This window comes from Molothrus aeneus, chromosome Z (assembly GCF_037042795.1).
Source record: "Molothrus aeneus isolate 106 chromosome Z, BPBGC_Maene_1.0, whole genome shotgun sequence".
Taxonomy (NCBI): Eukaryota; Metazoa; Chordata; class Aves; order Passeriformes; family Icteridae; genus Molothrus; species Molothrus aeneus.
Window position 1 is genome coordinate 28,199,619 of NC_089680.1, and position 13,001 is coordinate 28,212,619.

Genomic DNA, 13,001 nt, shown 5'->3' on the forward strand with positions numbered 1-13,001 from the left:
AACAATTAAATATTTGACACATTACTCAATGGCTCAGTAGTAACATTTTTATTTCCTCCATCCATATAACTTTTCTGAAGTAATATATGTTTATGAAGTTAATATCACATCAGCACCAGGACCATCCAAACCCTACCTAATATGCTTAAAAATGTGCTTCTCACAGAAAACTGAATAGGCAGGATGCCATCCAGAGTTCATCTTGAGACTTCTTACACTCCAAATGTAGATTATGATTCACCAGAAATGTAGTAAATACCTTTCAAATGAAGTCAAAACCACATAGAGAGAGCATGTGGCAGATACAGATTCTTAGCTGCAGCATAAAAGATCTCAAGTGACTTTTATTTAAATATAGTTATAACCTGTATGATGACCCTACCCAGAGGTGTTCTGTAGAGCTGCTACTTGAGTTGCACCTTCTGTGATATTCAGGGTGTGTTAAAAACTTCCTTGACACTTCTTTAGGAAAAATATGCCTTTATATTAGGGGAGGAAAAAAAAATTATCTAGTATATTGAGGCCCAGTCTCAGGACAACAGGGACCAGATTCATAGTTTAGAACACTGGCAGACTGTGTGAACTGCAGGCACTGATCCCTCCTAGCAGCCACAGAGAGAGGATCCCTCTGATCCCTCCTAGAGCACACAGAGAAGGGTATTCCTCCTCAGCAGACTTGCAGCTTATTTTTAGTGATGGAGAGACAGGCTGATCTGCAACAAGATTTGACATGTCACTTTCCACTCACCTTCTTGCAGAAATGTCATGGTTCTTTTTTGGTGCTTTGGTGCTTGGGAATTTTTCCAGCTCTCCTCTCATTGAAAAAAAAGTGGCCCAGAGCCATTCCAGAGCCATTCATTAAGTAGCCAGATCCCATCAGTCTATTGGCTGGTTTGGGGCACAAACAGAATCTCTTTAAAAACCTAGCTTTCTGCCTGCAAAAAAGATTGCATGACCTATCTTCAATGTACTTTGAGGTATGCAGTTCTAAGGAAATGCAGAAAAAAATCAATAAAAAGTTAAATTCCATAAAACTCTTGTGTAAAATCTTCAAAAGCATTGCATATCCTTGTGCTGCCAGTTATGACAGAGCTGTGCAAAACATAGGGGATGAACCTCTGTGGCAGCTGCACCACCAGATTTGTTCTCAAGCATTCTCTTTTGCCAGTCTTGTAAGTTTGTAGTTTGAGTCCAGGTCAACATTTTGATGTGGTCAGATTCTGGAAGCAATTTAACACTTGCCCTTACCTGCTTTATATTGACATCAGATTGTTTATTTTCAAAAACCTCTGTGTAACATACGAAGATTTCTAGAGTCTGAAACCTGGGCCCGAACCTAATATCTAACAACTCAGTGGCCAATGACCTGAACTGACCTCTCACTGTCAGTGAGCAAGAACAGCTATCTATTGATAAATAAAGTTGGTACAAAGGCTTACAATAAACTGCTGGCAGTGGCTCCAACATCAGGTCTCCCTTGAGGCATGTCCTCCAATTATGGCTTAGACACACACACAGAAGGAGTGGATTAAAAGTAGTTTTCCATGATAAGGGGCAATTCAGCCTGCTAATTTCCCAAATGTCAAGTCTAATGATACATCACCATTTAAAAATATGTCATCTCTATTTGGGCTGCACACTGTTATTTTGGAAGTCTGTATCTGTGCAAATAACTAAAGTGATCTAAATAAAGTAAAAACAATCTTTAGCTCTTATGTGTTGGAGATCTTACAATTTTGGGGTTTTGAACTTCTAGGTTTGTTGCTCCAGCTCCTTCTCATCACATCAGCCCCCACAGAATGTCCATTCAACATCCCATGATGCAGAGACAGACTCCACAACCTCCTCAGCTTCCACAACTTGCAGGGATGCCTCTGAAGACATACCAACAAGCAGAAAGCCCTTCTTTTCAGCCAAATGCCCTTCACATCCAGGGTAAGAAGGAAGAACCTTCATCACTGATGTCAGCTGTTTGTTGCTATTGCAAATCTTCAAATTAAATGCTTCAGGGATTGGCACTGATATTGTTAAGGTACTTTTCCTTGAAAGACCCTAGAAGGTAGCCTTCAGGACCCTGCCTTCAGACTTTGTTAAAATATTTACCTTAGCTGGTTGTTATTCATCCTGGTACAGAGTTACATGTTTCTCTTCATATTGATTTTCAGTGCTGTTCTTGACACAGAATGGCAAAAAATCATGGATGGCTTTTAATTTTCTAAAGTTATGCTTCTAATCCCTCCTGATTTAGCACGTAAGTATTAACTTGCTTTTCAAGAGGTAGGATATTTTTGTCCCTTGCACTTGTGGGGAGATGGAGAATTCTTCCTGTGTAAGCATGGATGACTCTTGCAGCTGTGTTCCCACTTGTGCTGTGTAATCAACATCTACAAGACCTCTCTCTCTCTTCAATCCTGTATATTTCTTCTGTAGCCAAAGAAAAAAATCATCAGCTCGTGGGTTGTTTTGTTTGTTTGTTTTTCTTAGCTGGTGGAGATTGAATGCTAATTACTTTAACATTTCAGGAGTGTGTTGACAGCAGTATTGTTGTTTCCTCTCAAGTGTTTAAATGTATGATTTGCCATACTTATAGACACAATTACATAGCAGACTGGACTTTTAAAGGTCTTAGGAGTCTGCTTATCGATCAGGCTTCCTGAGTATTATCATTGTAGATATCATACGAAACATCCTGGGAAGAGCAAGGTGTATTGGTTTTGCACAGTTTGATTTTTGGTAGCAGAGGGGCCACAAAGATGGCTCCTGTGAGAAGCTGCCAGAAGCTTCTACCATGTCCAGCAGAGCCAATCCGTGATGGCTCTGGGGATGGACATGCTGCTGGCCAAAACTGGGCCAAGGAATGAGGTTGGTAACACCTCTGTGGCGACATATTTGAGAAGAAAATCAGAACAAAGTGGGCACTTCTCTAGTCAGAGAAGAGAAGAGGAGGAGGTGAGAACATGTGAGGGAAGCAATATCTCAGCACCAAGGTCAGTGCAGAAGGAGGGGAGGAGCTGCTCCAGGTGCCAAAGCCAAGATTACTCTGCAGGTGAAGCAGCTGTGCCCCTGCAGCCCATGGGGATCCACGGGGGATGCAGAGATTCACCTGCAGCCCGTGGGGGATGTGCTCATTCTGGAGTAGGTGGATGCCTGGAGGAGGCTGTGATCCAGTGGGAGACTTTATAGGAGAGAGAGGGCCCCTGCTTCCAGGGTGGAGCAGCCTGTCCTTGGAGGACTGTGCCCCATGGAAGAGTAACCACACCACAGCAGTTTTGGGAGGACTGTCTGCCCGTGGGAGGGGACTCACGTTGCAAGAGGTGTGATTTGGCTGCTGCTCATGAGAGTGGACCCACAAAGAGAAGTTCACAGAGAACTGTCTCTCATGGGGGGACCCCACAGCCTCACAGGGGAAGAACTCCTCTCCCTGAACAGCAGAAGAAAATTTTAGTGATGAACAGACCAAAACCCCCATGTCCTGTCTCCCTGTGCTGTTGGTGGGAAGGAGGAGGGTCTGGGCAGGAAAAGGTGTTTCAAGACCTTATTTTACTTCTCATTATCCTCCTCTGATTCTGTTAGTAATAAATTTCACTTTGCAACCTTAAGTTGAGCCTGTTTTGCCCTTGAAGTGTTTTCTCTCAACCTTTATCTCACTCATGAACCTTTTGTTAATTTTTTTCCTTTTTTCCCTCTGCTGCCCAGCTATAGCAGGGAAGGGTGACCGAGTGCCTCTTGTGGGTGCCTGGCATTAGGCCACTGTCAAACCATGACACAAGGCTTCTTTTTTCTATTTTCTTCCACTGATGTAATTAGTCTCTCTCTTGGCAAAGAGAGGAAAGATCTTCCTGAGTTCCCAAATGTGAAGGAGAGAAAAGAATGTGCCAATCCTGTTACATTCTTCATATTGTACTGGCCACAGAGAAGCAGGATCTGAGTCTGAGGCAGGTGGTTTTCTCCACAAAGTAGTAATTCTTTACAGCACTGATCAGTACTAGAAGAACATGAAATTTACCAATGGACATAAGCAGTTATAGTTGGCTTTCTATATTCCCTGATAGACATTTCACTAATAATGTATAGCCAACAGAGTACAGGGTGAAATTTCCTAATATACAGTTCATTGTCAAATGACATACATGAAGGAACAGGTCCAGTAAATTCCTAGTGCAAGGCTTGAAGGGGTCAGGTTAGCCCTTCTATTTCCACAGTACAAAACATTTTACTTGATTCCCTTTTTTGTTGAACATTTGGCAAGAAATCATCTTGAAAGGCATTGAGACATTAAGGTCTGTCTTTCTGCCTGGAGCAGAAATTGTCTTTCAATTATATGGATGGCTTTACCACCTTCTTCCTTTCATGGCAGTGGGAGTTTTATGAGTCCTAGAAGTTGAGAGCACAACCAGTTGCTCCAGAGTAGAAGACTTTCCAATGAGTCCTGCCTCCCAGGGATTCAGAAATCACCCTGGATTAATTGCTACTCCACACAGGACTTGCACTGGCTTGTGCAGCAACCTTCATATCTCCTTGGGCATCTTCTCTTCAGGGCAGGCCAAAACAATGCTACTGTGTTCCCATCTCCCTGTCTACTGTCCAAAGAGTATTTAAAAGGACGAAAGATGTAGGTCATCATTCTTTACAAGAAGAAGGCCCAGTAGAGACCCTTATCTGAGTGAATGTCACATTTGAATTGAAGCTCTGTTACATGTCCAAATTTAAGATACAGTTTAATACTATCTTCTGAGTTGAATTTCAAGGGCTTGGACCTTAAACCTGTACCATACTTAATCCCATGTTATCATTACTGTGTCTGCTTCACTCTCCTAGGAAAGCTTATTGAGAAGCTTTCCAAAGCCTGTTGAAAACAGACACTGCTGACAGGAATTATTTGCACACAGATAACAGCTCAAAGTTCAAATTCTAAACAATTTTGCACTTAAAACTAGTAAAAAGACAATGTAGACTGAACTCTTAATTCTTTCTTTTAGTATTGAAACATACAGTACAGTGCAATTCAATACCCACAATGTGGGTATTAAGTGTTTTTTCAAAGATCAAGTAACCTATCATCACTGTACAAGGTATTTGGTCAGAATGTACTCACTCCAGCTTAAGCACAGCTGTCTCATCCTATATGCTACACTGAAAGCATTGTCCTGTGTGCCTTAAGGGCTTACCTAAATTCTCTCTCTCAAAAGCAGATGTTTGAAGAGCTTATGTTTTCCCAGTACCAATACAAGGATTGCTGTCTTCCTTGGTCAATTCATTGCAATGCAGAAAAACACCCTGGAGTTATCTCCACACGATACTATTATGTATGCAAGAAGTGGCTGTGAGAAGTTCTGTTAGTTTCTATCTCCTGCAGTTCATAACCTGCCTTTTCAAGATTTAAAGCGCTGTAAATATAGCCACTTCAGCTCAATCTGCTAGTAGACAATGGTGACAATCTGCCTCAGTATGTAGTCTTAAACTTGTCAGTTACATGTAAATTTGCTTTATCAAGGAAGAAAGAGTTTCATTGCCCAAAAGCTTTTTGAAGAAAACGAGTTCTAAACAGACACAATTTCTGAAAGCCTGAACATCTTAAAAGACCATGGTGATCTCAGTGCACTATCCTTTAGAGAGAAATATTTATGAGATGCAAGACTGACAGCCTTCTTATATCTAATAGCTACTTGTATTGTGAAATGTCTTTTCCTTGTAAGAACATTGTCTACAGTTCAAGCTTCATTATTTGTTCTGAGTGATTTTCAACATACACAGTAATGTCAGAGAGGGCTTTCTATTGCCTCAGTTATTACATAATTGACTAAATATTCCCTTTTCTTGCTTGTGAAATTCCCACTATCCTTTGCTGCATGGAATGTTCAGAATTGATGTTAGATGCCTCACTGAGCTGTAGAAATGAAGCTCTTCTTTTCCTTTCATTAGATTGTAGTATCTTTTACTGTATTACCATAAATCTGAAACTATCCTGACTTGAAGACTGGAACTTCCCAGCTAGATGCTTTTGTATGCCAATGTAATATGTATTTATAGACAGAAGACAGTGCAGGTGCTGGAAATCTGCAACAATTTGTCCAGCACCTGTATTGTATTGGTGATTCTTTTCAACCATAAAAAACTACTCTCATGAGAGGTGTCTGAAAACACAGGCACCTACAGTCCTCAGGCAGCTGCCAGAATATGGTATTGCTTGCTCTGAGACAAGCCAGAAGAGATGTTCTAGCTATGAAAGGAAAGACAGCAACAGAGGCTACTTCTTCACAGTAGAGAGAATTTATTGTGCTGTGTAATATGGAGTAAGGTAAAAGTTCTTTGGGCATGGGTAAAGCTAACTTGCTTTTAGATGATACTGTAAACATTTTTGCACTAGAAATCTGGTTGTTCTTAAAAATTGTGTCTGTAACTCTGTTCACATGTCTTTGTGAGTTAAGCTGATGGCCAGAGCTGTCTGAATTATGGAAGAAATAAAAAAAAAAAAAGCAAAGTATTCATTGAAAGAAAATAAAAAGTTGTCATTTCTTTAAAAAAAAAATATGTTAGTTTATATGAGTTAGCTATATTAGTACCTCTATTCAGACAGGTCTACTAGTAACAGCTATCTTTAAATTAAAAATAATAAGATTTTAATAAACAGAAACATTTCTATTTTTTCACATCTGAAAATCTGTCTGTTAGTACAGTATGTGACTTGGATCTCTCTTGTACTCTTCCTTTTGTTCTTCACAGCCAGATGGTACCACATGATTACATGGTGTTCGTGTAATTTGCCTACTGGACATGCAGAAATAGGTATATTTCTGCATGAAATATACCTATATTTCCACAAAGAAATGCTATCTTGAAGTGTTTCAGACCAAAGACAGCTGGAATTTTTACATGCCATAGAAGCAAAGACTACTCAAGCATGGCATATATTTCTGAATGTCAACTATAATGATTTTCTTGAGAAAATATTCTCTCTTTCTTGTGACAGGCAGAGAGATGACTGAGGACAAAATAGATGTCCATCAGAAACTTCCAACCATATGGAAATGATAATTGTGGCAGTCATTCATTACATATCTATAATGAAATCTTTGTCCACAACAGTTCAATAGGATAAGGACACTATTACAAATGTATGTGGACCACAACTGTATGAGTGAATTTGAGCTGAGCTGTCTACCAGGGTTTTTGGCATGAGCCTTCAGAACAAGGCTCTTTATGTTATTAAAAAACAAGAACTTCTTGCTTTTAGAAGCAATTCTTACAGCTTACACGTCTATCATATTCAAAAATATTTCACTTTCCTAGGGAAGTTACGCTGTCATGTCATAGCTGTTTGTTCTGTACCTTGACATCATGAATCTTGGCTGTAGTGTACTGATTCAAAGAAACACAGCTGATGTAACCTTGTGCATGTGTGTGTTTTAAATAGTTTAATAAGAGACAAAATTTTACATTCCAGAGTTGCAGCTGAAATGTTCAGTTGCTGGAAATTTATTAGCCAACCTGTTTGCCTTTTTTTTTTTGTTTTTCAAGTGCTGCATGAAACACAGAAAACTGATGGTACAGTTAGTTCCCTAACAGATATCTCAAGTATGGTCAGGGTCTGCTGCCTGAACTGGATTTGGTTTCATGTTATCCTACATTCACCCTTATTGCAGATTATCTTGGGCATGACACTGTGTGAATAAAGACACCAAGTTAGGATATTTTGCTGTGTCGTGTTGGACTCCAGTTCTAAGACTGGCTTGATGCACTGCAGATGCTCACAAAGACATTTAGAATAGTGATAAATAACTGAGGGGAAGAGAACCACATATGTTTATTTCTTGCTTATGACTCTCTGTTCTAAAAGATGGATAATTGACACTGAATTGTGAAAAGAACTTTTACCTAGGAAAGTGACACTACTTTTCTGTGCTCTCTTTCCATGACAAAATTTTTTTTCTCAGAGTCTCTACGTATGACTCTACTATCAGCCAGCTGTCTTGGCATCAATGATAGATCCTTGGATTTTATTCAGACTTTACGTGCGTAATCTTCTTTCATTTTGAATTTAGTATTTTCTTAGATTTTCAGACAGATGCACAGTGTGACTCTGGAGAATACCAGTTCAGACACAGGATTGTGCAGTACAGGGAGAAATTTCCTGAAAAATTTCAGCTTCTAGCCAGTCAGTTCCTCTCACAGGTCATGATGGAATCAGGATGTCCATGTAGTAGCAACCTGAGGAAGTTTTAGGGAGCATCATATCAATATGCTTTATTTGTTTAAAATTATTGAAGACCTGGTGATAGGACAGTTGAGGTTTTTATCATTCTCATGGCCATGGTTCCATATACTCTCTTTTTTATCTCTGTCCAGGTCTTTTTCTGATGGCCTTCTTCTCATTCTAGGCATTTATGGGCAGCTTCAGACTTTCTGCCCTCCGCATTATGCTGACACTCAGAAGAACATACAAGACAGTGTTTCTTGCAATATGGTTCCTCCTGTTGACGGCTCAGCTCTCCCATCAGCAGGCCAGGGAGGGCTTGGCATTTTCCATGGAAGTTTTTCAGATCATTCTGCTATCAAAGGTAAATAACAGCTGGTCACTCCATGTATGATTGTGTAGAGTTTGTGAACTTCGGCAGATATGCATGAGCTGTGTATTTGGGTGGGACATGGCCTGACAGATTTGACTTTTTACAAAGAGGAGAGAGTTTTCAGACCTTCATGGAGCAGTTGGTGTTGGGAGGCCAGAACTCGCCATGGGTGACAGTAACTACCGGCCTGTGTGCAGTCTGAACACTGTTGAAGGCTTCTCAAGATTATAGCCTGTGGGGCTTACACAGCCTCTGGTTTGTGTATTTGAGCTGAAATGAGGTCCATTGAGCCCTCTGTGATATTTGTGCAGCCACTTCTTTCCACTGCACATATTGTGGCAGGGACCTGAGATGATTCAAACTGCTGATTTTGCTTGGTGCATGTTTGGTTTTTATCAGTCTTGAATTTCATTTATTCATGTTTCAGTGACAAAAACTTCCTGGATGCACACTCATCTGTGTGCACATAACTTATCTGTGCCTAGATGGAAAGTTCTTAAGGGGCTTGCATGCTGCTCTGGAAGGCTGAAAGATCTCTGTGCAAAGGATCAGTTCAAGACAGTGAGCCTACTCTTAGTGCTCAACTAATGCCCAGGGCTTTTACTGTCCTTCCACACAGGATGAATCCACTTAACAGTTATTGTTCTTTGAAGTCCCTTTTATGTCTTGGTCCTTCAGAAGTGTATTGCAAAGCCAGTGCACCTGTAATTACAAAGAGGAATCTCACAGTATGTAAACATGTTATCCAAAAGATGGGAGTGTGTCTGCAAACAGTTATTCTTGGGCTTACTATTACCACTTGTAAAAGGCAGTAATTTCTGTGCCAGAGTCTACTTTATGGCAATATTCTACAATATTTTGTTGCCTTTTATCCTGTGTTCAATATGATGAAATGTGTTAAACAAGCATGAAGTTTATTTTTAAAATTATCAAAATTTTAACACCCATTAAAATGGGGAGGTTGGTTGCAATGAAATCTGCTCTACTTCAGACTTGATTCTGAGAGAACTGAAAATTCCTCCATTGGTAAGCAGTAAATTGTGTAATTAATTTCATACATATGTTGGCTTGTTTATTTTATTTCTGTATTTGATTTAAAACAATTTCCAGTTCTATGCATAAGTATTAGGACATCATTGTATAGTTATCCTACTTATTAACTGGGGCTTTTTTGTTTTGTTTCTTCTTCCAGTGTATGACTTTTCAGCAGGGTCTGTAGATATCTTTGATGATTCAGCTTGCAGCATGCCAGAGGACAGCAGTTTCCTACAAGTAAATGCAGTGGATCATTGTTCCAGCCAGCTTTCTCCTGTATACAGTGAAGGCTAAGTAATATGTATCTATTTACAAGAACTTGATTCTGTTTCATCTTGCCTTTCTGTTATTTCCCTACAAATTTTTTCTCTCCATGAAACTGCCATGTATGTATGGGGATATGACTAGATATACATACATAATGGAGAGGAAAAAAACAATTACCAAGCATTCTTCATTTAATCAAGCAGCCAACTGGGAAGGAGAATGTTTGGAGAAAGCAAGCTTTGCCAAAATCTTAGCAATTGTTTATTTTCTTCTCATCTGTGGTACAGCAACTATACTTTTAAAATTATTTCTTCTTTTCATTTCTCAAAGGGAATTCAGAGACCAAATAAGAAAACTGGTTGTTGCCTGTAATCCTTTCAAGCGGAATGGGTGCACTTGCAGAAAAACACAGCTTTAGAAAATTCCTTTTTCAAACAAGGAAAAGAAACAAAACCAGAGCATACTACAAACATTTCAAAGGCATAAAGTTTTTGCACAACCTGTCTGCATGTGATAGTTCCAAAGTTTAACATACACCAGTGTCCAAAAGGGAGAGAGGTAGACATACATATAGGCACTACTATTGGAGGCATTGGTGTGGCTTCTTTTTGGATCAAAGGTTGTTGGTAGAGAATTTCTTACAGGCCTCATGTTAGGTGTCCTTTCCTTCCCTCTTTATTTTAAGCCACACAATACAGCTATTCTTGTTTTCCCAATATTCATTCTGACCCTTTAAACATGAATAAGATTATTTAAATATACAAGAAGTTACGTGGGCTTTGTGGCTATTTAGCAGATCTACCAGATAAGCATAAATGCATTTTAACTTTCAGTTGCTTTTTAATTAGATTGTAGAGCATTGTTGCTGTCTGTGCTATAGTCTTTGCCAGGAAGGTTTAAAATCTTTTGTAGGAAAGAATCTTCCTTAAATTCCACATTTTTAAAAAAAGCTATCTGTACCGATTCAACTAAATTTTGGTTGTCCTAATCTTTTTCCATAACACATTTTCAGAAAGAAGAACTACTTTTAAGTGTACTATGATTCCTCTGATTACTTAGAAAGATAAAACTATACTGATTTGGTGGTTTTGATTTTTCTGATCAATGTCAGGCTCAAGGTCCTCAAATTTAGTCCAGGATGCAAGCAAATTGGGTTGTAAAACATACAAGGTTATGAGTTAAAACCAGTATTTTGCACTGGAGATGCTATCACTGTGATCCTGCATGCCTTGAGAACAGCGCTTACATTAGTAAGATGGAGTTTTTAGGTTTTAATTTCTGTTCATACATTTTGTGGACTTCTTAATGTGTAGTGTACATCATAATATTCTCGTGACCTGATAGACTAAGGACAGAAAAGTTCATCCTTGCAGGCTGGACCATAACTATGCTTCAGAAATAACTCTTCCAAAAAGATAAAATAAAAAGATTTATACAAACTTTTTTTTTTTCCTGGCAAACTTTTGAGAGTTGTTAAGTCCAATTTGGGTCAAATTCATAACTTAATCTGCAGTTATGTGGAACAGATGAATTTGTGTCCAGATGTTTGTGAACATTGGCAATCTTTTGAGGTTTGTATTCATGAAGTATATTCTTATGTGCAGTTATATGCTTAAATATTTTAATGGAAATATTTTCATCTGATACATAGAATATATGGATAAACCATGCACATAAATGAAGTACAACAAGAAGCAAAGTGACTAAAATGTAGCTAATTCTGTGCTAAATTCTTCCCCCATATATTCTGCTTCTCACATCACAAGAGAATGTGTCCCTCTGCTCCTTGCACTAAGAGGTCTAGATGTTACCATATGTGATTTGCATTGCATTAAAAGACAGCACGCATTCTTCACAGCTATACATAGGCAATCAAAAAGACAGTCCTTTTGCATAATGTGCATTAACTGCAAGTTTCACTTTTTAATAAAGCTTTACTTTTGTACTACCTTAAAGCCCATTCTGTGGTCACTGCACAAATGTAACTTGGTTTAGTAGGAATAATTACTCACACTGAACACTTTAATTTCAAATGTGTGGAATTGTGTTTTGTTCCACCAAAGTCAGCAAGGGCAGGATCAGACTACGTGTGGACACATACATGTACCTATATACTTCCATATATATAAATCCCTCAAAATTCTTTTAAGCACATGATTGTCTGAAATTTGTCCATTGCTGTTTACAAAACTGAAATATTGTTGCTGTCTTCAGATCTGTACCGCCTTGACTTTTAAACTTTTTGAAATATTTTTTTCTAGTATCTGAATGTACAAGTTGTTCTGTAGTGTTGAGAATTATACTTTTTGAAACATGCTGACCAAAGGGAAAGTGGGAGTACAGAATTCAAAAAGGGCATTTTCAGCTTGGGGGTTCATCATTTACATTTAAAAAAGGAAACTTTTGCTAGTCATTAATTCATTCTTTCACATATATATGTATTTACAACTTTCCATGAGCCCTAATCCTAAAAAGAAGGCCCTAGAGAAGAGTCAAATCAAACACATGAATATGGGCTACCAGTCTGTAAAAAGGTAGGCCTATGTTTACTTCTCATTCAGAGACAAAGAGGATTCTTCACTATTATTTCATTATTCTCTTTGGAGTTGGACTGACTTTGAGGCATCAGTTTAATCACTGAGGGCAATTGCATAAAAAGCCCCATTGTAGCTCATGTATATTGGATATTTAAATAGGGAATCCTGTTTGTCACAATAAAAAATGGTGCTTGAGAAAATACAATTTTGTGGGTTATCTGCATAACTGAGTTATTTGCAAATACTTGTGCCTCCGTGAGTTTTGTGTCGTTATTCTACTTGCTGTATTAAGTTTCTAAAGGGATTCATATCTAAGAGATGAAGTTATTTTAGACTACAGACATTAATCAATATTGAAAATAAATTATTTACAGTTATTCTTTTATACAATGTAACTCTTTCCCGGCTCAGTGGTCTATTTATATCTGCATTAGAAATGGTTCTACACTGGAGTTTAAAATACAGTTTCAAAGTGCGTCTGTACAAGTGGAAGTGTATGAGAGTGCACATGTGGATTTAAGGCTCCTTTTCTACATGTGTGGACACACAAACATGTAGGCATTGTGGTTTACTACCACCAGATGCTGAAGAGTGG

The 13,001-nt window shown here is 38.6% G+C and overlaps 1 protein-coding gene across 2 annotated transcripts in view; it reads left to right on the forward strand.

Moving 5' to 3' along the window:
- The window catches only part of GLIS3 (GLIS family zinc finger 3), a 121,564-nt gene extending 108,763 nt beyond the window's left edge, over positions 1–12,801 (forward strand). For both annotated transcript variants that reach the window (XM_066569683.1, XM_066569684.1), the window contains exons 7-9: positions 1,757–1,935; positions 8,379–8,558; positions 9,760–12,801. In XM_066569683.1, the coding sequence (XP_066425780.1) occupies positions 1,757–1,935; positions 8,379–8,558; positions 9,760–9,896 (496 nt within the window). In that variant the 3' untranslated portion in view covers positions 9,897–12,801. The remainder of the gene's footprint in view (positions 1–1,756; positions 1,936–8,378; positions 8,559–9,759) is intronic.
- Positions 12,802–13,001: the final 200 nt, after the last annotated feature.